The sequence below is a fragment of the Pan paniscus genome, chromosome 10 (genome assembly GCF_029289425.2).
Source record: "Pan paniscus chromosome 10, NHGRI_mPanPan1-v2.0_pri, whole genome shotgun sequence".
Taxonomy (NCBI): Eukaryota; Metazoa; Chordata; class Mammalia; order Primates; family Hominidae; genus Pan; species Pan paniscus.
The window spans coordinates 53,847,349-53,875,310 of record NC_073259.2 but is presented as its reverse complement, the minus strand read 5'-3'; the positions used below and the strand labels follow the sequence as shown (position 1 = coordinate 53,875,310).

Sequence of the window (27,962 nt, the reverse complement as noted above, 5' to 3'; positions counted from 1 at the left end):
AGATCGAGACCATCCTGGCTAACCCGGTGAAACCCTGTTTCTACTAAAAAAATACAAAAAATTAGCCAGGCCTGGTGGCAGGTGCCTGTAGTCCCAGCTACTTGGGAGGCTGAGGCAGGAGAATGGCGTGAACCTGGAAGGTGGAGCTTGCAGTGAGCCTAGATCACGCCACTGCACTGCAGCCTGGGCGACAGAGTGAGACTCTGTCTCAAAAAAAACAAAAAAACAAAAAACGAACCAACCAACCAACCAACAAAACAAACAAACAAAAACCCAACAAAACCAAACACTTCTATCATGCTCATTACCACCTGGGCACTGCTCCAAATACTTTACACAATTTAATCCTTACGACAACCTACGAAAAGGTCCAGTAGGTTCTAATGTTATTCCCATTGTGCAAGTGAGAAGCTGAGGCACTGAGGGTTTAAATAACTTGCCTAAGAACAAGCTCCTGGTAACAGTGTGAAATCTGCCTCCACAGTGCCTGCTTTAATTTCTTGGCTACACAGCAGATTCATGGTAGTGGTGGTAGTGGTGTTCATTTTCTCTAAAATAACAGTTTGAATAATTTGGTTTTGATAATGCACTGCATTTATTATAAATTAGCTGATCAGAGAAAGATTGCAGGGATAAGAAATTATGCTTTTGATAATCTTTAGTTATATTCTGAATTTTCTTCATTATTATTTAAATGTAAAAATAAATATCTGTGAGCAGTAGTATTTTCCTGTCATGAAGCTGAAATTACTTTCATAAATATGTGTGAATATTCTAAGGAGAATGACTCTGTAGGATTTAAAGAAATTAATTCTTATTTTTGCTGGCATTTATTTCTTTTATCAGATTCACTTTCTTATATATGTCTCTCTTCATGGCACCATATGCCTAAAGTCAGCTTGGATAGTTTGGATCCTCCAAGGAAAATTCCTTCCACAAACATGTGCAGCGCACAGTGCTAGATAATTAATAGAGAATATAAAATGGGTTTCCTGTTTCAAGATAGTTTATAGGTCTGTTTGTGTAGGGCATTGACAAGAGAGTAAAACATAAATCACCTTAGTACAAAGTAAGGAGTGAATGGCATATCTTAGAGAAAAAAAGTTACTGGGCTATAAGAGAGGGCATTTGTGAGTTTTTCCCTCCCTCCCCGCTTCCCTTCCCTTCCCTTCCCTTCCTTTCCCTTCCCTTCCCTCCCCTCCCCTCCCTTCTCCTTTCTCTTCCCCTTCCCCTTCCCCTTCCTCTTCCCCTTCCCCTTCTCCTTCCTTCCTTCCTTCCTTCCTTCCTTCCTTCCTTCCTTCCTTCCTTCCTTCCTCTTCCACCTGCCTTCCTTTTAATTTTGCTATGAGCCCTTAAAGAGGATTTTAGTAATTTGCTACTTAAATTAAATATATTTGCTAGATGTTGTGCTAGGCTTCAGGAATACAAGTTGGATTGCAGTAATGTAAAGGCCTTTGCATTCTAGCAAGAAAACAGATGGGTATGTATGTTTGTTTGCTCAGTGCTACATTAAATGAAATGGATGGGAGCCTGGAGGAGAAATGGTGTGTTTGGCCTGAGAGGTTAGTAGCAAGGACTTCTCTGCAAGAAAGTTTGAAGCCAATTCTTCAAGAATGAACACCTTTTTGCTGGGTGAAGAGTAGAGGAAGGCATTTGGGGTAATAGAAATAGCATAAAAGGTAATGAGGTTTGAAAAATTACATGCTGTGTTTGGAAGAATGTCCTGGAGCAGCAGCGTTTTAGAAGGTTTTTAAAGACGACGGTGACTTGATCAGAGCTCTGTAGTGCTTTGAGGATGGGTTGAAGGTGGGCGTACTTGGAGACTGGTGGGCATTTAATTGGTGCCTTCCAACCACATAAATGAATGTCCCCTCAAATCCCTTGGAAACACTTTAATTCTAGAAAATTCAAAAATTGTCCCCAACATCTTTTTCCTCTGAGTTGGTACCCTGGATCTTTGAGTCTTCTTTTCTTTCCTTTTTTGATGTTTTATTTTGGGTAATGAAAGTCACACAGGTTTTGAAACCAGCAAATTTGGCTTCAAATCCAAGTCTCAGTTGCTTGCTAGCTGTAAGGGACAAATTATATATCTTTTCTAAATACTCATCTATAAAATGGGAGTAATAATTGCTATGGCATAGGATTTTTTTAAAAAAAAGATTAGAAATCATGTGTGTACAGAATTTAGCACAGTAACTGATGGATATTATTTCTATTACCTGTTATCTTGGTCTTCTAGTTGATAGCTCCTTGCTAGTGTCTAGCTCCTTTCCAGAGCTCTTCCTGAGTAGGGCCAGCATGCAGTGCCACAGCTTGCTAAGGCTTCTCCTGGCTTGCTGAGTTGTTCTAGTTTTTGTGGCACCTCACATGCTAACCCACCCTGAACACATGCTCTGAAAACATAACATTTAGAGGAAGGTTGAAGACTGAGAGACAAGCTATATCTTTGAGGAAATTCAGATGCTTGTCTTGAGGAGCTCAGGAAAGCTAGACATGAGTAATGACTGTCGTTTGTATGTGGCATTAATAAATTTTACAATAGCTATGTCCCCATTTAGTTATTCTATGTCACAAATAAAGGCAGGACAGTAGTATTTACTGTGTTAAGGTACTGGTTTCCCAGGTATCTTACAGTGAGAAGACAGAAGCTCAGAAAGTGTAAGCAATGTGCATATTTGGTGGAGTCTGGATGTAAACAGAGATCTTGATGCCAAGCCTATGGAGCTATGTCTCCATATAATGTTGTCTCTTTCATAATAACTGACTGTCATGTGGCAGATTATTCATGCTATTCTGACATTGATGGCATTAATATCATCTTATTTTCCCAATCTATTCAAGGATCAGTTTTGCCTTATTTTATTTTGTTTCATTCCAAATTGGAGATGTAGAGAAAAATCACATGAAGTTTGATTTGCCAGTCTCCTAAAAGGAAGAAAAATGTAGATTTTTAATATACTTAATTTTTTTTCTTTAATAGGTATGTGAGAAAGAGAGCAGTCCCAAATTGGTGGAACTCTTACTGAATAGTGGATCTCGTGAACAAGATGTACGAAAAGCGCTGACGATAAGCATTGGGAAAGGTGACAGCCAGATCATCAGCTTGCTTTTAAGGAGGCTGGCTCTGGATGTGGCCAACAATAGCATTTGCCTTGGAGGATTTTGTATAGGAAAAGTTGAACCTTCTTGGCTCGGTCCTTTATTTCCAGATAAGACTTCTAATTTAAGGAAACAAACAAGTAAGTAACAAGGAGAATATTTTTTACAATTCTTATTTTTAATAGTATTTTTTAAGTCACTAGTCTTTTAGTGGTTATTCATGCCAGTTTGAGGGACCTTAAGCCAAAGATATTGCAAAGGTTTGGATTTTTTTTTTTTTGGCTATGAAATACTTCAAAATGACATTTAAGTTCTTTATGAGATAGCAAATAGTTATTTATAAAAATAGAGCAAAATAGTGGAAGCTTTTTGAAGGGGTACTTTTTAATATATATTTTTTATTATTAAAGTAAGATATCCCTGTTTTTAAAGGAAATATAAAATTATAAAAAAGAAAATAAAAATAACTTATCTTATCTCTTATAAGTAATTAATATGGATATTTTTCCTAACTTTTTATATGCTTACATGTACCTATGCATTCAAATGTATGTAAAAGCATACACACATATTTATTTGGCATTTTTAAGTTAGAATATACTTTATATTTCAATTGATAATGCATTTTCTTTATACTTCCAAGCTCATGTGTATTTTGTACATATTATGTGTATTGATGGTAAGTTGCCATCTTCTGACACTATTTTTATCTTTTGAGCTCTCTCATTTGTTCACACTAAATGTGTTTTTAGCGTGAAAGCTCCCAGCTTTCCCTGTGTTAACTTAGTCCCATGCCCATCTCCTTCCCCATGGTCATCAAACTCCATGAATCAACACCTTAGGGACCATCTTGCAAGTAACATGTTTGCTTCTCTCATTTTTATGATGCACTCACTAGCAAAACACCAGTTTTGGTCAGTCTACCAGTCTACTTTTTCCCTCAGTTTCACCAAGAAAACTGAGTGCTGCTAGAGAAAAGTACCCATCCATGCAATTTGGTGCCTTTATACATCAAGGTTTCCAACCGCTCAGTAGGCTCCAAAAGTTCCAATCAGGCTGAATTTTCCTCGGTTTCTCAAACACTTCGTGTACCCTTACTTCCAGTCTTTTTCCAGTGTTACTCTCTCTCTACCTAGCTCTAAATTCTCTCTTCACCTGGCTGTCTCTTCATTCTTCCTGTCTCAGTGCTATCACCAGTCTGGAAGGTTCTCTTACATGACCCTATAGCACTTTATTTCTCACATATACTACCATTCACCACATTATATAATTTAATTTTTCATTTTTATAATCTACTTTTTGGTAAATTGTTAGTACCATGAAGTCAATGTCAATTTTGTTCATGGTTGTAACCTTACCATTGATACTAGTGTTTTGCACATAGTAGATTATCATTTAGAATTAAGTATTTAATATTGGCAAAAATTAAAAATTGTGTAATACATTATGTTGATAAGCATATGTGGAAACATGCTTCATATATTGATATGAATTTAAATTGTCCTCTTTTGAGGACAATTTGGCAATATCTACTAATATTTTTAATATATGTACATACTTTTTTGACCTCGCAATGTACTTTTAGGAATCTATGATACAGACATTCTCAATGTGCACAAAAATTATGTACAAAAATGCACATTAAAACATTGTTTATAATAGCAAAAGAGTAGGAAAAAAACCTAAGTATTCCCCAAAAGGAACTATTCAAATAAATAATGGTACATTCATGTAGTGGAATGCTTTGCGATCATTGAGAAAAAAAAACGTGGAGCAAATTTAATGTCCTGATAAAGATTACATTACTCCGTGGCAAAAAAAAGGGCACAGACAGTGTTTTTACTATGCTAATGTTGATGAAAATGCAACTGGAATATGATAATTATAAAAGTTTGAATATGAAATAAAACCCTCCAGAAATGGGTTCCCTGGTTGTCTCTGGGTCTTTGGAAATTACTGAGACATGGTTAGATCCCATGTTTCATTACTTAAACTAGTCTCATGCCAAAAACCTGCTTACTTTAATCTTCAATATCTGATGGAGAGGAATTGTGGGCCTATTGGAGAGGGACGGGGGGAGATTTATCATTCACTATATTCTCTTTGTTCTGTCTGAAGTTTTTACCATTGACACATCTTACCCAATTAAAAAAACATAGTAATGTCATTTGATAAATTGGAGGGTATAACCATGATTTCACTGGCAGCTGGTCTGAGTAAAGAGCACTTTGGGTCATAGCTTTCAAACATTTTTCAGGTAGTATTTGCCTAAGTGACATATTTGTGTGTGAGCTCATCCTCCCGGGCTTCGGGATAATTTCCCATATCATAACATATTACTCTGGAAAAAGGAACCATTTGGGTATATGGGTATAGTGTAAGCCATAGTATCAGTTGCCTTCTTGGGGTTTATCATATGGGTCCACCACATATTTACAGTAGGAATAGATGTAGATACATGAGCATACTTCACTCTGCTACTATAATTATTGCTATTCCTACTGTTGTCAAAGTCTTTTAGCTGATTATCTACACTTCACAGGGATAATATCAAATGATCCCCCGCCATGCTCTGAGCCCCAGGGTTTATTTTCCTTTTACAGTAGGAGGCCTAACCAGCATTGTATTAGCCAACTCATCACTGGATATTGTACTACATGATACAGTAGTATCATGTAGTAATATTTGAAGTCATTACAGTAGTAATATTTGAAGAAATCTTCCTGGCTGTATGTAGAACAATGAGGACTCTGCCAACTTATTCTTCATAGTAGAGCTAATATATAATGTAACGAAGTTGTGAGAAGAATGTTAACTTTGAAATTCCATCAGATTTCCCAATAGTCATAATGAATCATTCAGCAAACTTTATAAAAATAACAAGATCCTTTATTTAACAGTTTATGTGTTCTATGCATTGTGCTAAACGTTTTATATGCATCATTTCATTTACTCTTTTTCATCACCATATGCTGTATTTATTATCATCTTCATTTTCCAGGTGAGGACACTGACACCCAGGGAGCTCATATAACTCACAAATGGTATTTCTATGACTTGGATACAGGCCTGTCTGGCTTCAAAGCCTAGGCCTTTTCCTGAATAAAGTTAGTTCCATAGAGATTCAGTTTTGCTATCTACATGAAAGCATTGTGTACATGGTTATGTTTTTTAAAAAAATATATGATCTGCCACCTGTTAATTATTCAGGATCACTAGTGTAAGGTGACTTTGAAAGGAAAAATAGAAATATTCTCTAGAAGCATAGGAATACGTAAGAACTTTGGTCCTATGTATGTTTATTTTTGCATAATTGTTGATTTCTAAGTTGCTGGTGTATCTCTTTATTTTCAGATATAGCATCTACACTAGCAAGAATGGTGATCAGATATCAGATGAAAAGTGCTGTGGAAGAAGGAACAGCCTCAGGCAGCGATGGAAATTTTTCTGAAGATGTGCTGTCTAAATTTGATGAATGGACCTTTATTCCTGACTCTTCTATGGACAGTGTGTTTGCTCAAAGTGATGACCTGGATAGTGAAGGTATTTATTATTAAAAAAACCCTTTATGCTTTATATTTACACACTGACATTGAACAATAGGACCCAAGACAAAAACCTGACCTAAATCATCTGGAAAAACTTGAGTAGAAATGTGTTTATTATCGCAAACAGTTAAGTTTACTAATTTTGGTTAAAGTGATGGGTCAAGGAAGTGTGTCTCTGTGCTTCTAAATGTTATGCTAATTGGTTAGTGGTTAATATTCCAGGAAACAAACTCTGACTAGACTGGAACGAGATTCCACATTCTGTCATTGACTAGATCCTTTCGTGGCTTGTGTAAGCCCCTTAACCTTGTTAAAGGTAGTAATGTCGACTTTGCAGGGTTATACATAATAATTAGAAAAAATGTATGTAAAGTGTCTGCAACAATGCTTGGCAAACAAGAAGCGCTTAATAAAAAAGGTTTTTATCTTTACTATAGCTTAAAATAATATTAATATTTTAATAGCTCACTTGAGATAACTGTTTAAAAAATTAATATGGTGAAATATATAATGACAGTGATTAGGGCTGATGTATTTAGCATTAGCAGTTTGGTAAAAATGGAGTGAGGGGCTTTCTTATTAATATAGTATGATTGAAAACATTGGGTGATAGAATAAGGATATTTGAGAGGGCAAAAAATGAGAGTTGTTCCAAAATATTGTGTCTCAAGTCAAACCATTTTTAAAAATCAAGTGTAGTGATTTATATACATATATAATTTATATAAAATAAAATGCATTCACTTTAAGTATATATTTTCGTGCGCTTTGAAAATTAACATATTCATGTGGTCATCGTTGCTATTAAGTTATGCAATATTTTCATTATCCAAAAAAGTTTCTTCATGCCTCTTCACTGAAAACATCCCCTTCCCCTGGCCCCCCTGACCCTTAGCAATCATTTGCTTCCTGACACTGTAGATTAATGTTTTCTCTAGTTTTATATACATAGGATCATACAGTGAGTACTCTTTTGTGTCTGTTTTCCAAAATGGTTGTACTATGTTCTACCCCCACCAGCAGTACATGAGCATTCTGGTTGCTCTACATCCTTGTCAGTACTTGGTATTTTCAAGTTACTTTTAGCTGTTCTAGTGGAGGTTTAATTCATTTAGATGTAATTTTCATTTCCCTGATGACTAATTATGTAGAGGATATTTTCATGTTCTTATTGGCCATTCTTATTTTTGTGTGAAGTGTTGAAGTATTTTGCTTTTAATTGGGTTGTCTTATTATATAAGAGTTCTTTGTATATTCTAGATAGAAGTTGTGACAGGTATATGTATTGCATATTTTTTTCCCAGTCATAGCTTGTCTTTTCATTTTACTAATTCTATTTTTAACAAAACAGAGGTTTTAAATCTTGGTGAAATGCAGTTTTCCAGTTTTTTTCTTTTATGGTTTGTGCTTTTTGTATCCCACTTAAGAAACCTTTTCTTAGCCTAAATTTGTGAATATTTTCTCCTATATTTTCTCTTAGAAGTCTTAAAATCTCAGCTTTGACATTTAGGTCTAAAACATTTTAAGTTGATTTTTGTGTGTGGTGTGTCAATGAAGAGTTGACATTTATTTCTTTCTGTATGGATATCCAGTTGTTCCAACATTACTTGTTGAAAATATTATATAATTCCTCATTGAATTAATGGAAGCTTTGTTGTCTTTAATTGACTATTTAGGTATGGTTCTATTTTAGCATTATTTATTCTGTGCCACTGATTTATACCTTATTCTTATGCCAATACCACACTGTCTTGATTACTCTAGCTTAATAGCAGGTCTTGAAATCAGATAGTGTAAGTCCTCTGGTGTTCTTTTAAAAAAAATGTTCTTATTATTCTAGGTTCTTTGCATTTCCATATAAATTTTTAATCAACTAACTTTATGCTGGGATTTTTATTGTAATTAAGTCCATATTTAGACTTTATATAGAATTTATTTATAAATTAAATCGTATTACCTATGATTTTAATGTAATCTATAATATATAATTAATACATTAATAATTTATATAGATTATATCTATAAATTAATTTGAGGGAACTAATATATTAATAATGAGTCTTTTGACATATTAATGTGATATATAGTTCAATTAGTCTTTTAAAATTTCTAACAGTGTGTTGTATTGGATGTTTTCTGATACTATTATAGATGGTATTGTATTTGAATTCTAATTTCCAGTAGTTCACTGTTGATATATAGAAACATAATTCATTTATTTGTACATGAATTTTGTATCCTGTAAACTTGCTAAGCTCACTTACGTGTTCCAGTACCTTATCATAGATTCCACAGGATTTTCGTTGTTCACAATTATACCATTTGGTAATAAAGACAGATTTGCTTTTTCTTTTCTAATATTTATGTCTTCTTTTTTTTCTTGTCCTATTGCACTGGCTAGGACCTCCAGTACTATGTTGAATAGAATTGGTCAGACTGGGCATCATTCCCTGGTTTCCAAACTTAGAGGAAAAACATACAGTCTCTAATCACTAATTATGACATTATCTATAGTTTTTCATAGATGCCCTTCATCAAATTGAAGAAGCTTCTTCCTAGTCATTTTTGGAGAGCCTTTTTTTTATCATTAATAGGTGTTGAAAAATGCTCTTCAGCATCTGCTGAGGTATTCATATTTTTCACCTTTATTTTGTTAATATGGTCAAATACACTGACTGATTTTCTAATGTTAAACCAACTTGCATTCCTGGAGTAAATCTCACTTGGTTATGGTACATTATCCTTTTTATATAGTATTAAATTTTGTTTTCTAAAATTTTTTTAAGAATTTTGCATCTGTGAGAGATATTAGTCTGTAGTTTTATACTTCCTTGTAATTATGGGACTAATGCTGGCCTCTTGAAATGAATTGGGAAGTGTTTCCCATTCCACAATTTTCTGGAAGAATTTGTGTAAAGGTATTTTCTTCTTAAATGTCTGATAGACTTCACCAGCAAAGGCCATCTAGGTTTTAAATTTTTGTGAGGAGGAGATTTAGAATTATGAATTTAATAACTTTGATAGATGTATGATTATTTTAATTTTCTTTTACTTCTTAAGTCAGTTTTAGTAATGTGTAACTTTCAAGGAATATGTCCATTTCATATAAGTTGCCAAATTTATTTGTTTAATGTTACTTATAGCAATTATTTAATTATCCTGTTAGTGATTTAATTATCCTGTTAATCTCTTCAAAGAATCAGATTTTTGTTTTATTGATTTTCTCTACTGTTTGTGTTACTTTCTCACGGACTTTTGTTCTGTATTGTTCCTTTTTCCTTCCTTATTTTTATTTTAATTGACTCTTTTTATAGATTCTTAATTTGGAAGCTTAGAACACTGGTTTTAGAACCTTCTTATTTTGTAACAGAAACATTTATTTAAGGCTGTATATGTCCTTATAAATATCACTTTCACTGCATCCCAATATTTTGATGTGTCCTCTTTCCATTCATTTAAAAAAATTTAATTTCCCAAATGTCCAACAATGATAGACTGGATTAAGAAAATGTGGCACATATACACCATGGAATACTATGCAGCCATAAAAAATGATGAGCTCATGTCCTTTGTAGGGACATGGATGAAGCTGGAAACCATCATTCTCAGCAAACTATTGCAAGGACAAAAAACCAAACACCGCATGTTCTCACTCATAGGTGGGAATTGAACAATGAGAACACTTGGACACAGGAAGGGGAACATCACACACCAGGGCCTGTTGTGGGGTGGGGGGAAGGGGGAGGGATAGCATTAGGAGATACACCTAATGTAAATGACGAGTTAATGGGTGCAGCACACCAACATGGCACATGTATACATATGTAACAAACCTGCATGTTGTGCATGTGTACCCTAGAACCTAAAGTATAATAAAAAAATATATATAAATTTAATTTCCTTTGTGACTTCTTTGATTCACGAGTTATTTAGAAGGCCGTCATTTATTTTCCAAATATTTGGAGATTTTTCTGGATAACTTTCTGGTTATTGGTTTCAATTTGACTTTTTTGTGCTCAGATAACCTACTCTGATGATTTCTATCCTTTTATATTTATTGAAACATGCTTTATGGATTATCATATGGTCTGTCTTGGTGATGTGCCATGTGCAACTGAAAAGAAAGTATTTTCAGCTGTTATTGGGTCAAATCAATAGGCCAAATTGTTTGGTAGGATTTCTCAAGTTTTCTGTGACTTTACTGACTTTTCTTTCTATTTATTGTATTTGATAGAGAAATATTGAAGTTGTAATTGAGGATTTGTTGGTCGCCTTTTCAGTTTTATCTGTTTATGCTTTGTATATTTTGAAGCTCTGTTGTTTGTTGTGCAAACATTAAGGACTATATAACAAAGGACTATATATAAAAATAATTTTTTAAATAAAGTAACCACTTTATATTAATCTAAGTTTGCAGTTAGTATTATTTTCTTCCTCTGGAAGAATTCCCTTTTACATTTCTAGCGCAGATCTTCCAGAAACCCATATGCAGATTACTGGAGCACTTTTTCCATAACTGCCCCAGAACTCCCAGCTATCTCAGTCTCCATAAATGTTGGTCTCTATCTCCTCATCTCAGGAAAGCCATGAGACTGTTTAAATTTCTTCTTATGTATATGGCCCTTAATTTGTCTCCAAGCAGAAGGCCAGAGTGATCATAGGGCTCACATAATTTGTTTCCCTTCTTTTGGGTATTACATAGTCCTATGCTGTCTGTTGCCCAGTGTCTGTATCCAGTCATTTAATATATTTGTCCAGTTTTCTTGTTGTTTATGTGAGTAGGTTAAGTTCACACTTGTTACTCTGTCATGCCTGAAAGAACTCTCTTCAAGCATTTTTCTAGAAAACATTAGAAATTTTAACATAAAATAATTATAAAATGCACTATGCTGCTTGTACAAATAATGTGCTAATAGACATTTCACACACATATAAAGTGGGATAATTATGATAATTTAATAATTTTTATAATTATGTAATTGTTACTAAATTATAAATTGTATTTTATTAAAATTCTTAAGCATTAAAATAGTTTAAATTATAGAATTAATTAAACTTTAGCAATGAACCAGGCAGGAACTGTTTATATCAGGATTTATACTGAATATTATAAGGGTGGTATTTGGATATACAGATTTTATAATTTGGTTTTGACATAAAATGAATTCTTTCTTTTTCTAAGTTAAAGAGTAGGGGAATTTAAAATCATAATTAATTTTTCACAAATGCATTCACATTATTTATCTTTAATATGATTTTTTTATTGATCTTTGTTTTCTTGTAAATTTATTATTTTGAAAGTACTGCCTTTTCCTTATTTTATAAAACAATTATTGCCAGCCAAATTTATTGTGTTTATTTTAATACCGTTCCATAAAAGAAACCATGAAACATGAAATTCAAATAGAAATATATTAAAAATTGCTGACTGTTAAATAATTTGTGTGATTACAACATTTAAAGCAAGATTTGAAAAATTTATAAGAAAAATTCAGGGAGTTAATCCACTCTCTTTCCTATGCTGCTAGACCCTATTCCAGCGGTCTCTATAAAAAAAATTCAGAGAAACAGAAAGCAGTAACAGTGATCAGATTGCATACAAACTTTCTGCACACACATATATTTGTTATAACTTATGTAACCATTGATTGATTTGGCTTTTTCCTGCTGGACTATGAGCTCCTCTGAGGAATAGATTTATTTTTTTTCTGCATATCAGTATCCCGTGCTTACCCAGTGTCTAGTCTGTAACAGCCATTCTATAAATATTTATGGGTGAAGAAAAATGTTGTTGAATTTTTAAAGTGAAAAACCAACATAGCTTATCATCTCTATTTTAAAGATTTTACAAAGGGAATGGACTGTGAAATTTCCATTAATAAAAATAGGTCTAATCTTCCATGATTGGACTATGATAGAAGGATCTTATGATTGAGTAAGCTTTTTGTATTCACCTTCATGTTATTTTATCATTTTCAAAATAGGAAGTGAAGGCTCATTTCTTGTGAAAAGGAAATCTAATTCAATTAGTGTAGGAGAATTTTACCGAGATGCCGTATTACAGCGTTGCTCACCAAATTTGCAAAGACATTCCAATTCCTTGGTAAGTTAAATTGTGAAATTGTGATTATGTTGTGTTTTGCTGCTGACATTCTCTTGATAACTAAAATTTATGCCAAAGCTAGGAACAATTGGTAGGGATTTCCCTGATGTATGAAAACTATAATTTTGAGATTTTTATATATGTAATAGATATGAAAACATATTAGATGTAAATTATGCTCAATTCACGTTTGTACTCTTTTGAGTATGCAGGGTATGAATTTTTTGGGGCATATATATATATACTTACAGTACACTTCAAGATGGTTTTCTTCTTTCTTTTCAGAACTCCATGTCTGAAAAGAGCCCAGGCTAGACCTCTACCTAATGGTGTGGGTTGGTCCCATGAACACTTTAGCTAGAAATCTGATAGTGATTTCTAAGAAACCAGACAGAAGTCTGAAGGACACTGAACAAGATGGAGTAGCATAATATAATTCATTGTTCATCTATCTATCTATCATCTATCTATCTGTCTATCTATCTATCTATCATATATCAATCATCTATCTATTTTGGTGTATTGAAAGTCATTTAATTTTTTAGATACCTTTATTATTATTTCAACCTCTTGTCTGTTTTGGAACTATGGAAGGACTACGGCATATTTGCATGAGGAGTTTGATAATTCTAGTTGAGGAAATTGGGAGCCACCTTATTCTCAGGTTTACTTTGAAAGACCTGTTCTAACCTATTCTCTAATTTTGATTATAGCTCAGTACTAAAAATATGAGGGTTGTTTTGTGTTAATTCTAGATCTTAAGATGGGTGAAATGAATGACTGTAGTTGAATCGGTTAAATTAGCTGTCAGTCTTTATATATGCTCTTTCGAATTTATATATAAATTTAGTTATAAAAAGTAGTTTGGTTAATGAGAAATTATATGGATATAGCTTTTTGACTCAACCTTTCTGTTTTTCAGTTTCCTTATATTTAAAACAAAGGAGAAAGAGTAGATGCTTTCTAAGGTCATTTGAGCACTGAACTGGAGTTTTCTTTTATCTTCATAATTGGGTTCTTAGTTTTTACTTGCCTATTTTTTCCCATAATTATAAATACCATTTAACCCTATTAAAATTTCATGTTTCCTTCCTTATAAAAATGTCCTCTTCTCCAATAAATGACAGCAATTTTATTATAAATTATTTTTTAATAGGGGCCCATTTTTGATCATGAAGATTTACTGAAGCGAAAAAGAAAAATATTATCTTCAGATGATTCACTCAGTAAGTATTTGGATGTAATCATAAGTAAATAGATATTTTGGGCAGAATGCAGTGTTTGGTTGAATTTCCTCCAATTATTCAAATATTCTTGGTGCCAGTTTCATCTTACATAATCTTCATATATATTTACCTAATGATTCCTTCCATAAGCTATAGAAAAATGAAACATACATTTAAAAATTTACCTTTCTTGAATATTATAGAACACATTAGTCTTTTTTTTTACAAGTTTTCTGAAATGTAAATAACACCTCCACCAAGGCCACTCTTCATCCTCTCCTCCAGTTTTCTCTCTTTCTTTTTTTTTTTACACCACTTACACCACCTGATTAAATGCTTTTTATTTACTGTTCATCTCTGCCACTGGAATGTAAACTCCATAGTTTGGTTTTCTACTGAATCTTCAGTGCCTTGAAGAAAGCCAGATTGCTAGGAGGTGCTCACTAAACTTTTACTACATGAATTTAAATTATTTGCTTATATTTCCATTGTTTGTTTGTTTTTGACAAAAGGGTCATCAAAACTTCAATCCCATATGAGGCATTCAGACAGCATTTCTTCTCTGGCTTCTGAGAGAGAATATATTACATCACTAGACCTTTCAGCAAATGAACTAAGAGATATTGATGCCCTAAGCCAGAAATGCTGTATAAGTGGTCATTTGGAGCATCTTGAAAAGCTGGAGCTTCACCAGAATGCACTCACGAGCTTTCCACAACAGCTATGTGAAGTAAATTTAATTTATCCTTGTAACTTTCAAGACATTTGAAGAGCTTTTGTATTCATATCTAATTTGCATAATTAAGTTGTTTAAAAGAACATTCTACTTTTGTGTCACTGGGTGATAAGTCCCTTGTGCCTCTGGTTTTTGCACACGTATCTTAGTCTGTGTGACGTTCAGGAGCATCTTTGAGGGCAGGCAATGGAAACAGATCTGATTAGAAAGGAATTCCAGGTTCTGTATGGAGTACATGTTAAAGTCTATCAAGTGTATATTGATTATACTTTAATCATTTAATTCAAGTAAGACAACTTCAACAATTTAAATTAGATTAGGTAAACTAGAATTAGACCTGGTTTGGTAGTACTGGCTCTAACTCAGCTACCAACTGTGTGACAATATGAACATGTCACTCCGCCTGCTCTAATCCTTCATTTTCTCATCTGTAAAATAGAGATTCAACTAAATGATTACTGAAACTTTTTTTTTCAGTTTAAAATAATGTGTAACTTAAAGATTTTTTTCTTTTTGGTCAAAGTTCCTGTCTTGTAAGAATTAAAGTATAACATAGTTTGTTGATAGGATAGCTCTCTGAAAATTGACTTTGCTCACCATTTGTATGTACTACAGATCAAAATAGTTTTGAAAGCCAAAGAAGATATCATAAAAGTTAAAATTATTTTAATGCAAATGTTTAAATTGTTAAATTCTCAAGGCTGGGCATGGTGACTCATGCCTATAATCCCAGCACTTTGGGAGGCTGTGGCAGGTGGATCTTTTTGAGTTCAGGAGTTCAAGACCAGCTTAAGCATCAGCAAAATCCTGTCTCTACCAAAAATATGAAAAATTAGCCAGGTGTGGTGGGGTGCACCTGTGGTCCCAGCTACTTGGGATGCTGAGGTGGGAGGATTGCCTGATCCTGGGAGGCAGAGGTTGCAGTGAGCCAAGATCGCACCACTGTACTCTAGCCTGGGCAACAGAGTGAGACCCTGTCTCAAAAAAAAAAAAAAAAAAAAAGTCTTGTTGCAAATGCATTTCCCCCTTTATAAGCCTAAAAAATTAATCATAATTTTGAGATGTTTTAAAGGCAACATTACATAAATTTTAAGTATATTTAAGGGATGTTTTTTCTCTAAAGTTTTTATATCTGGAGACAGAGAGAAGAAAGAAAGGTGACCCACTCCTCCAGCCATGCCCTAATGTCTAAAATGTGTCTTTCTCTCTTCTCCACTTCTTTGCCTTGCTAAATACTTCAAGCCACCCAGGGCTCAATTTAAATGTCACTTCATCACTCTCTGCTTCTCTTCCTTTTTCCTTCTACCCTCCAGCCAACCTACCCACCTAGCCTCCATGTCCATAACACCTGATGCTTTCCACCTAATTCTCATTCGGTCATCCAATTTGATTTAAAATACCTTTGCCCCCACTAGACTGTGAACTCTTTGAGGACAGGACTTGTTTCAGGCTTGTTTCTGTGCCTAGTGAGATCTGACATATGGTAGAAGTTTAGTACTTACTGAATTGATTTGTGGAGGAATAAATGTCTGAAACTTGGTAATCCTTCCATTAATATTTGTTAAATGAGCAAGCAAAATAATTTTGGGATTTAGTCTAGTTAAAACAAAGAGAATTGGAAGAGACTGTGACAAGGTGAGACATGCCGGCATTCAATGACTGGACAAGCTCAGAACCTTCTCTTAGGGAAATTTCAAAATGACACCATTAGATGGCACTTTGTTTGTTTGTTTGTTATTGTCAAAGGGTCTCATCTATGTTCCTTTTATAGGAACATTTCCTGATTAAACCTTGGGAATAATTTTAAAATCTTTACTTCGGAATAAGTTAATGAGGGTCTGAATCAAAAGCAGGAATTTTGAAACAACTTCTGGGGCTAAGAGTGGTTAATAAGCCTCTATAATCATATCAAACTCTAGAGTTTCTCATGTGGATAAATATATTGATAAATAAAGAAGAGCATAGAGAAGTGATTGATTTTGGCATTAGCTCTTTGAGAGTATTACGTACCAAAGTTTTAAAAAATTGACATAATGTGTAAGTAGGGGTTTGCTATTATCATTATAAAATTAGAAATTGCTTAAAAATAGAAAGTAGAAATTTGAAACAAAAAGTTTCATAAAAAACAGGAGGTTCTAAAATGAAACACATTATAAGTAACTATTTTTATAGTTAAATCTTAAATATATATCAAAATATGTAACAATTTCTGACAGCATTTAAAACATATTCCCAGGATTATGTTGTACTTTTTGTTAAATCATTAATTCAAATATTTGTTGAGGCCTATTCTGCTTCCATTTTGCTCTTTCTGGAAATAATTTACAAAAAAAGCTGAAGGAAGCTTTCAACTCTATTTTTGTGAACCTGCTTTTTACAATCTACCTGTTGTAATTTTCCTGGTTTTACCCATGCTACAAGCAGAGACGACTGGGCCAATTAGTATACTGAAATTCTGTTGTGGATTGTGTTTTCAACTTTTTGAAAATTCTTGATGGTTCTAGTTACCAGAGGTGTGTAAGGCAGAAATATTAGCTAGACTTAAGTTCCTCAGATGGTTCACTTTAGAATTTTAAACTATTGTCTTTTCAGACTCTGAAGAGTTTGACACATTTGGACTTGCACAGTAATAAATTTACATCATTTCCTTCTTACTTGTTGAAAATGAGTTGTATTGCTAATCTTGATGTCTCTCGAAATGACATTGGACCCTCAGTGGTTTTAGATCCTACAATGAAATGTCCAACTCTGAAACAGTTTAACCTGTCATATAACCAGCTGTCTTTTGTACCTGAGAACCTCACTGATGTGGTAGAGAAACTGGAGCAGCTCATTTTAGAAGGGTAAGAAAGAGTTCATTAAAAATAAAAGGGTTGCCTAAATATGCTGATGTTAACAAAATATGCTGACATTTTTATAGCAATGAGTTTTAACAACATGGTGAAACTCCATCTCTACTAAAAATACAAAAATTAGCCCAGCGTGGTGGTGCGCACCTTATAATCCCAGCTACTCAGAGGCTGAGGCATGAGAATCGCTTGAACCCAGGAGGCGGAGGTCGCAGTGAGCGGAGATCGTGCCATTGCACTCCAGCCTGGGTGACAGAGGCGAGACTCTGTCTCAAAGAAATATATATATATATAAAATATATATTTATTATAATATATAATACATATATATATTTATTATATATAATACCTATATATTATATATATACTATATATAATACTTATTATATATATAATAAAAGACTGAGGCAATGAATATTACAACTTTTATCAACTGACTTACATTTTTACAACTAATTTTTAAATTAATGAATCCTCTTTGATGCTATTCTTTGAAAGCAAATTGTTTTTGATATTTTTTCTTTAAAGCATATGAATTTATGCAATTTAATCATTATCTTGTCTCTTGTGACTAGAAATAAAATATCACGGATATGCTCCCCCTTGAGACTGAAGGAACTGAAGATTTTAAACCTTAGTAAGAACCACATTTCATCCCTATCAGAGAACTTTCTTGAGGCTTGTCCTAAAGTGGAGAGTTTCAGTGCCAGAATGAATTTTCTTGGTAAGTGTTCTGTGTGGGTCTCCTCCTTACCAGGCCCTCTAAGTTGTACAAGATGAGTCATATATGGACCCTTTAGTTGTGGATTTAAAAGTGGCATTTCAGTTTGAATATTATGCTGGATTTAAAAAATAAAATTAGCAGGTTGGCAATAAAACAAAATGCTATCAAACTATGAAAAGACATGAAAGAAACATAAATGCATATTGGTAAGTGAAAGAAGCCAATCTGAAAAGGCTACATACTATTCGTTCCCAACTATAAGACATTCTGGAAGAGACAAAATTATGAGGACATTAAAAAGATCAATGGTTGTCAGGGGTTAGGGGAGGGAGAGATGAATAGGTAAAGGACAGAGGATTTTTAGGGCAGTGAAACAGTTTTGTATACTATAGAGGGGGATATGTGCCATGGTACACTTGTCAAAACCCATAGAATGTGCAGTATAAAGAATGAACCCTGATGTAAACTATGGACTTTGAGTGATAATGGTGTGTCAAATATTGGCTCATTGATTGGAACAACTGTGCCAAACTAATGCAAATTGTTAATAATAGGGGAAAATATGTGTGGGGTGGTGGTGGTGGTGAGGGGAGAAGGGATATATTGAAAGTCTCTGGACCGTGTGCTCAATTTTCCTGTGTATCTAAAGCTGCCCTAAAAATAGTCTATAATTTTAAAAAATTATCACATTTTTATTGTCAGAGGTTAAAATGATAGTTACTTGGCCTACTGTGTAGTACCCTGTGGTTCCCTTTAGTCTTAAACTAAACATGCACATGGCTGCCTGAGCTGGGTAAGGCATCCTGATACTGAGATATTGTTTTTCATACTGAAGTTTCTTCAGCAACCTTTTGTATGATAAATATGATTACTCTTTGCTGTTGTTAGAAATAAAATTAATCATTTAATGGTTTTCGAATTAGTGAAGTTAATGTATATTCATTCACCTCTTGTGCTTTGCAAGACATTATAATAATGCAAATTATTATCATCACTTTTATTAAAAGTTGTAGAATCCCCTGCCCTCTCTTAGCATATGAAATAATAGAGGAAATTATGTTCATTTGTATCCTAAATGAACATTTTAATTTTAAGGAACAAAATACTTTTATGACAATAAACAGGAATTCCCCATATTTTATCTTCCTTCATAGAGAATACTCACATCTTGCCACCCATGTGTTTATTCTATACCTGACTCAGTAAAATAATTTTTAATTCTATTTAATAGCAGAATATGGCTTAACTACTTATTAATAGTATTTTAATTTGTCAGAGCTTTCAGAAACTAATAATGATCAAAGCCATCTTAATTTGGATAGTATTTTCCTCCTTTTCCGCACCCTCCCTTCCTCCTACCCTCCTGAATATTGGCCACTTTCCAACCATGATCTTGAAACTGGGGATAGAGTTATTGACTCACTCACTAGTAAGCAAAGCAAACTCGGTCTCTGTCCTTAAGGAACTTGTGATTAAGTTCAGAGCACAGACAAACATTAAGTAATGATGGCATAAATAAATGTAATTTTATATTGTGGTGCCTTCTGTGGAAAAGTTTCAGGATGCTCTGTGGTACCTCAGGGGAATCTGATTCAGACTGTGGAGTCAGGAAAGCATTTCTGTGCCTGTGACATTTAAGTTGGGTCTGGAAAGAGGAGCATCCAAAAGGACCTTGAAGCTTGTTTATGGTCAGTGTGTCATCTCAGCTGAATCTCACAATGATCCTAATGGTCATACCTAGGACAGGTATGACCTCTGCCCAGTTGAGGAAATTGAAGCCGTGAGATTTTTTGTGTGATGTTTACAGGTGCATACAATTAATTTTCTTGTTGTGAAAGTTTGAATGGACCCCAGTTCAAAATCTGTTTGCTTTGCACTACACAATCTTAATAGTTTGAGAAGTGGTCTTACATTTGAGAAGATGCCCCATGGAGGTGACATCTGAGCAGGACCACTAACCATTAAAAATAATCCCATGTAAGTGGTGAAACCCTGTCTCTACTAAAAATACAAAAATTAGCTGGGTGTGGTGGCATGTGACTATAATCCCAGCTACTTGGGAGGCTGAGGCAGGAGAATCGCTTGAACCAGGGAGTCAGAGGTTGCAGTGAGTGGAGATCACGCCACTGCACTCCAGCCTGGCGACAGAGCAAGACTCCGTCAATCAATCAATCAATCAATCAATAAATCCCATGTAAAATAAAGTTTTAGTTCTGTGGCCTTATGAATGTTTTCCATACAGCATATGAAACTCAAGACTCTGAAGTCTTAAGTGGAGAATCATTTCGACTCATTTATTTTGCGAATAGGTGAGGTATAATAGCTATCTTTCTGCTTCTCAGGAAGACAGCTTCTAGGAGTGTCCTGGAACATTTTGACTCTTGAAGATTGTCTAGATAAAGTATAACCCATATTTTTAACCTTGAAAATGCTAATAACTAATTCCTCAATCCGTTTTCCTAGAAACGGTAGATTTGTAGATCTCTCAAGTGTCTTAGCGTTCATCTGATCTAGCTACACTCTTTTACAGATAAGAAAAGAGACTGTGTGATTTTCTGTTTCCCAAATTGTGTTTCACAGAATTTTATTTCTTGGAGGTACCTCATACTGCATTTCCTTCTTAAAAATTCATAAAGTAGGCCAGGCACGGTGGCTCACGCCTGTAATCCCAGCACTTTGGGAGGCCGGGGCGGGCAGATCACAAGGTCAGGAGATCGAGACCATCCTGGCTAACATGGTGAAACCCCATCTCTACTAAAAATACAGAAAATTAGCTGGACATGATGGCACGTGCCTGTAATCCCAGCTACTCAGGAGGCTGAAGCAGGAGAATCTCTTGAACCTGGGAGGTGGAGATTGCATTGAGCTGAGATCACGCTACTGCACTCCAGCCTGGGCAACAGAGCGAGACTCTGTCTCAAATAACAATAATAATAATAAAATAATAAACAATAAAAAAATCATAAAATATACCAGAGTATTGAGAACTCAGATATTTTACTTTATTTTACCGAATGTTTCCCAATCTCTTAAGATTATATGATTGAAGAATACTTTTATTAAATAACACCCATTATTATTCCATAGAACACTCTTTATGAGCTAGTACCATAAATAATTTTTGTCCTTATAATATATTGTATTTTAGTAAAGTGTTCATAGTTGTTTTGCTATAGTTATTTAAGAGTAATTCTAGTTAATCTATATGGTATATAATAACATCACACATAATTTGAAATGAATATTCTAGGAATTTTTACTTTGTACAAATGTTGGGTAGACAAATTTATATTTAAATAGCTGTTTAGCTTCCAGGTTAAAAGGTTCTGGTAAGTATAGCATATTATTTTATTGTTTAGTGGAAGTATTAAGGCTATTACCTTATTTTTAAAAGTGGATTTTTAAAAATTGTCAGTGTGAGAATGGAAATCAAATTAAGTGACACACTATTGGTAGCTGTTCTTATTTTTGAATTTAATGGAAATCTGGTTAAAATGATTAAAATGTTTATCTCATTTTTTTTCTTTTAGCTGCTATGCCTTTCTTGCCTCCTTCTATGACAATCCTAAAATTATCTCAGAACAAATTTTCCTGTATTCCAGAAGCAATTTTAAATCTTCCACAGTAAGTTTATTGTTATTTTAATTTTAAAAGCACATTAGCTGGAACAGAACCTTTAGAAACATGATTTCGATTTAGTCATATAGAGGTAATTGATTTCTAAACCTACTCAACTTAATGTTTTTGTATGTATGAATGATTTTCACTAGATAAAAGACCCAACTCTTTACTTAAAATGGAAACTTTTATATTTATTTAGTGGATCATTGTGTAAAAACAACTTAAGATTGTTTAATTAATTGCTGTATTAGTATAATGAAATGAGATTATACTGGCTATCACTTTAACTTTTAAAATTTTAATTGTTTGTGGAACTTGATATGTTGCCAAAATACCCTTAACTTTGACATTATGCTTAAGTTATGTTTGAGTGAAATTTTGGGGGAAGATTAGGCAAGTTTATGTAGTTCCAGGTTTTTGAGATATTTTGGTTAATTTCATGAAACCAGAAGCTTCCTCTTAACTTTAAATTCAGGCATTAATTCGATCTTGAGTGTGTTGTAATCTTAAATGCTATTCTAATTATATCATACATGATAAACCAAATTCATAAAAATATATGTGTAAATTTATCTTTTCCTTTGTTTTCTTGCTGTCAGCTATTCCTTCAAACACTATGGCTTTTTAGAATTGACACTAAAATGCTGCTTGCATGATGCTGCAATGAGCTCTTCTGTGAGCTTATATTTAGGCAAATAATAATTAGAATTTAGCCATAGAGAGTGTTACACAAACCTATAATAGCTAACTTACATCTAGCTTTAGAATGTGTTTAACTGTTCTAACTACTCTACAGTGGTTCATCTCTTTAATCTTCCTAATAATGCCCTACGATAGCCACTGTTATTATCTCCACTTCATAAGAGATGAAGTAACTTGCCCAGAGTCATAGTTCTTAAACACTGGTGGTTCAACTTCAGGCTCTCAAATCACATGCATACTCATTTGTCAATAATGCTAGTTTTGACGTTACACTTCATTCTCACCCTGGGGAAAATTATTTGTGATGTTATTTCATGTATTTTGGAAATACTCATTTGGTTTATGTCTTTCCTCTGTATTGTTTTAGCTTGCGGTCTTTAGATATGAGCAGCAATGATATTCAGTACCTACCAGGTCCTGCACACTGGAAATCTTTGAACTTAAGGGAACTCTTATTTAGCCATAATCAGATCAGCATCTTGGACTTGAGTGAAAAAGCATATTTATGGTCTAGAGTAGAGAAACTGCATCTTTCTCACAATAAACTGAAAGAGGTAAGATGATTATTGCCACTTAAAAAATATACTTTATGATTTGCATCATTACAAATTATCATTTTAAGTGATATTTAGCTTCTAAATACCAATTTCATGAAACTAGAAGCTTCCTGTTAACTATAAATTCCTGTCAACTATAAATCCAGATTTCCATTAAATTTAAAAATAAGAACAGCTACTAATGGTGTGTCACTTAATTTAATTTCCATTCTCACACCAACAATTTTAAAAAATCTACTTTTAAAAATAAGGTAGTAGCCTTAATACTTCCACTAAACAATAAAACAATATGCTATACTTATCAGAACCTTTTAATCTGAAAGCTAAACAGCTAGATATAAATTTGTCTACCCAACATTTGTACAAAGTAAAAATTATTAGAATATTCATTTCAAATTATGTGTGATGTTATCATATAACATATTATAGATTAACTCAAATTATTCTTAACTGTTACTTAACTATGACAAAACAACTTAGAACACTTTGCTAATACACAAGATAGTATAAGGATAAAAATTCTTTATATTACTAGCTCATAAAGAGTGTTCTATGGAATAGTAGTGGATGTCATTTAATAACTATAAATTCAAAATAAGCATTGTAAATATCAATACCATTCAATTTTTTTTTGTTTTTTAAACAAGTTGTAAGCCTACTCTATGGTAAATGGATATGGTAACACAGCATAATTTCCTCAAAAAATTACTTTTATGAGATACTTTTAAAGGATTATATGAATACATACATAATTATAGATGAATGTGATGCTGTGTGTCATTGTATCACCAAATCTCTGTCCAATCTGTTAACAGACTCTTAGATACACCATTTTTCTCAAGTTGTTGCTGGCCTGTATACTGTATTACTTGTTTTTCAGCTTTCCTTGGTACATTCTTAAATTTCTGCATTCCGCCACCATGCTATCACCCTAATGGATCAACCTTTTTTGTTTTGCTCCATTCTCTCTGTTATAAATCTGAAATTGATAATTTGTTTTGTCTCAGAAAATATTATTTTTCAAGTTCTAGCATATTGCCTACAAAAACCAAAAGAATTAAGTGTCTGACACTGTGAGGTTCAGCAAAACTGTGCATATATTTTGCTACCTGATTTTTTGCCAGCAAATGAGTGTTTTCTATTATAAATATAGTTTATATTGCTTAAAAATTTGGAACAGAAAAGAAATTACTCCAATTAGGATGCCACCTAAAGTATAAGCATGTAGCTGTACTTCGAGAACACTAAATTGCATGCAGGTTTGTAGTGACTAGGTCTTCTTGCCTTTACTGAAGGAGCAGAATGAAGTCACAGATAATGGATAACCAAATCCATTTTGTGGTAAGAACTTCCTTGCTTTCAATGTCTTGAAGAGATGAAGTATGTTACCAAAGGAGATTGGGATTTTTAATATTACAGATGAGTGACATAGATTGTTTGGGAGTAAGTTTTTATATGTAAGTTTTTATGTTTTTAAACACATACTGACAACTTATGACAAACCTTTGGAAAGTTTTAAAACTCTGTTGAAAGGTTGTGCAAGCTGCTGATGGAATCTGTGAGCCTTTCTTGTTTCTTATCACGTTTTTTGGCAGAGCACATTTCTTCCTTCCCACCAACAGGTTTTGCCCTTTTTTTTTCCATTAAGATTCCTCCTGAGATTGGCTGTCTTGAAAATCTGACATCTCTGGATGTCAGTTACAACTTGGAGCTAAGATCCTTTCCCAATGAAATGGGGAAATTAAGCAAAATATGGGATCTTCCTTTGGATGAACTGCGTCTTAACTTTGATTTTAAACATATAGGATGTAAAGCCAAAGACATCATAAGGTTAGATAATTTTTTTCTATTTGGTTTTACTAAATTTATTTCAGATTTTCTACTCTCTGTGACTTTGATGGACATATATTGTTACGATTTAGGGAAAAATAAATAGTAATATTTGGCATTAATATGCTGTGTGTCATTTGCCTTTCATTTAATGAATGTGTTTCTGTGGTGCCACTGTAGAGATTTCTCATTCTTCTTAGCCAGGCTAATGTTGAGAGCGGCTTCTCCTCCTTCTGTTTCTTTTCAGTGGAGTAGACTCTAAAAGAAAATAAGTATTGCTATTTGGTCTCTGGTTACCAATTACACAATCTAAAGAAATACAGCACAGTATAATAACTTCTCACACTGTATTTCATATAGCAACTAGTTAACATATGCCTCTTACATCTTAAAGCATTATAGCTACTGACATCATGTGAAATTACTGACTTCTATTTTGCCCATTAGGATGAGTAATCTACTCACCTTGATCAGTTTTGAAAGCACCAAAACTTCTCAAGTATCACTGTTTCTGGTCTTTACACTTTAAGCACTTTAAATATCTTTGGTAATGGATTTTATCCTCCTTTTTGTTCCCTTTCAGCACATCGGTCTTATTACTTTCTCATAAAATCCTTTGCTCCCTTCTCCACAGTTACTGTATTAACGTTGCAGACCTCAGCTCTGTCATCACCTCTCAACTTGACTGTAATATCCACCAAGGCAGAGACCATGGCTGTGTTCACTCACTATTCAAATCTTGGGACCCAACACAGTGCCTGGCATACAATTAATAGTTGTTTAATTACCAGTGATTTATACTTACTCATTCTCTTCTGCCTAAAATCGCTTAAATTTATATTTAACTTCATCTATTTTTATGAGGAAGGATTTTGTTTTCTGAACTCCTGAGCTTGATTTCATTTTAAAGGAAAGAGTTTGTTAACTTTTGTGCTAATCGTGGCTACCCTTCATCCTACCCAATTATTTTTCTCTCTTGAAACTGGAAAAGATGGTCATATAAAAATTGGTTCAGTTCTTACTAAACATTTAGTAGAACTAGCTTTCAGTGTATTATACTGTATTATCTAACTAAATATTTTTAATATTTAATATTTAATTTAATATATAACTAAATATTTTTAAACATGTTTAACATTTTCAGAAAAGACAGAAAGACATAGAGCAGATTAGAAATTGTAGGCATCATTTGCTTTTTGAAGAAAGACATTTTTTTCAAATAGTGGTGCATTCTTAAGAAATAAATCAAGAAAGATAATGTTGCTTTTTGGTCATATCATCAGGAATGTTGGTCAGATTCTTATTAGTTACAGGAATGAATTGGTCACTACTCTGATGTAAAATTCACTTATGATTTAGTCTTTTTCTCTAATTTGAAACTGTGGCAACATTTTAACATATTTCAAAATATATCTTTCTCTATCCATTATATTTTTGATAACACTTTGACTCTACTATTAGTTTAAAGGTGATTTTTTAGCTACCTAAACACTTCTATTTCATTCAGTTTTTACATTAAGATCATTAGGAATGAAAGCATGTTAACATCTGCTGATAGTATAATAGTTTATATTTATTTATGATGTTATGTGATCTCACTATCCATATATACTATTATATGCATATGTGATATACATGAATATATAGCTATACATCATATATACCATATATGAATATATACACACACATCTATAATGTAACTAATATGACCCTATTATCAAGCTTTAACAGTGTACATATATCTCTACCTTGTTTCTATGTCATATGGACTTTGTGAAATTTTGAACTTTATAATTTATAGGGTTTTTCTTTTCTTTTCTTTTCTTTTTTTTTTTTTTTTGAGACCGAGTTTCACTCTTGTCGCCCAGGCTGGAGTGCAGTGGCCTGATCTTCGCTCACTGCAACCTCTGCCTCTTGGCTTCAAGCGATTCTCCTGCCTCAACCTCCCAAGTAGCTGGAATTACAGGCACCTGCCACTGTTCCCGGCTAATTTTTTGTATTTTTAATAGAGACGGGGTTTCACTATATTGGCCAGGCTGGTCTCAAACTCCTGACCTCATGATCTGCCCACCTCAGCCTCCCAAAATGCAGGGATTACAGGTGCGAGCCACCGCACCTGGCGTATAATTTGTAGGGTTTTTCATACTATTTAAAGACATTAGAATATGTATACATGTATGTATATGTGTGTATATATAGAGGTATATATATATTGCATATCGTATTCTAATTAGTATTGCAAACATATTTTGGCCTTTTGATTATTTCTGGTGATAGTGTAACATGTTTTCTTTGGTGATTTTACCAAACATTATCAACTACCCTAAAATCTCTAGCAAAATATATGCATTAACAGTACTCTGAAAGACATGTACATTATTAGTTATATGAGATATGCACTCTTTTGGATACTATATTTTAGAATAGTGTGACATGTAAAAGAACTCACCTAAATCTCAAGTATACTTTTAAACAGTTTATTATTTTATTTTTATCTTTCAAATACTAGGTTTCTTCAACAGCGATTAAAAAAGGCTGTGCCTTATAACCGAATGAAACTTATGATTGTGGGAAATACTGGGAGTGGTAAAACCACCTTATTGCAGCAATTAATGAAAACCAAGAAATCAGATCTTGGAATGCAAAGTGCCACAGTTGGCATAGATGTGAAAGACTGGCCTATCCAAATAAGAGACAAAAGAAAGAGAGATCTCGTCCTAAATGTGTGGGATTTTGCAGGTATTTCTTTCTATAGAATTTTAAAATTCACTTTTACCATTTGTTTGGAACAGGGATTCAAAAACTGAGCTTTCTGTTCTAATATCCAGAAACCTGGTAGACTGTATGGAATTATTCCAAAGCCCTTCATTTCTCCTAATTTTACCCTTGCCTCCAGAATGGAGAAGAACATGGAGGGATATGTTAGGAACAATTTGGTGCTAGGTACTTTGATCGGTTGCTGACAAA

The 27,962-nt window shown here is 33.5% G+C and overlaps 1 protein-coding gene across 1 annotated transcript in view; it reads left to right on the top strand.

Moving 5' to 3' along the window:
• LRRK2 (leucine rich repeat kinase 2) overlaps positions 1-27,962 on the top strand; it is a 144,216-nt gene that overhangs the window by 56,504 nt on the left and 59,750 nt on the right. Inside the window, exons 19-29 of the mRNA XM_003825726.7 lie at positions 2,981-3,239; positions 6,454-6,642; positions 12,632-12,750; positions 13,907-13,976; positions 14,489-14,706; positions 17,305-17,555; positions 18,137-18,285; positions 21,816-21,909; positions 22,976-23,162; positions 24,814-24,995; positions 27,505-27,734. Of these exons, the coding sequence (XP_003825774.1) occupies positions 2,981-3,239; positions 6,454-6,642; positions 12,632-12,750; positions 13,907-13,976; positions 14,489-14,706; positions 17,305-17,555; positions 18,137-18,285; positions 21,816-21,909; positions 22,976-23,162; positions 24,814-24,995; positions 27,505-27,734 (1,948 nt within the window). The remainder of the gene's footprint in view (positions 1-2,980; positions 3,240-6,453; positions 6,643-12,631; positions 12,751-13,906; positions 13,977-14,488; positions 14,707-17,304; positions 17,556-18,136; positions 18,286-21,815; positions 21,910-22,975; positions 23,163-24,813; positions 24,996-27,504; positions 27,735-27,962) is intronic.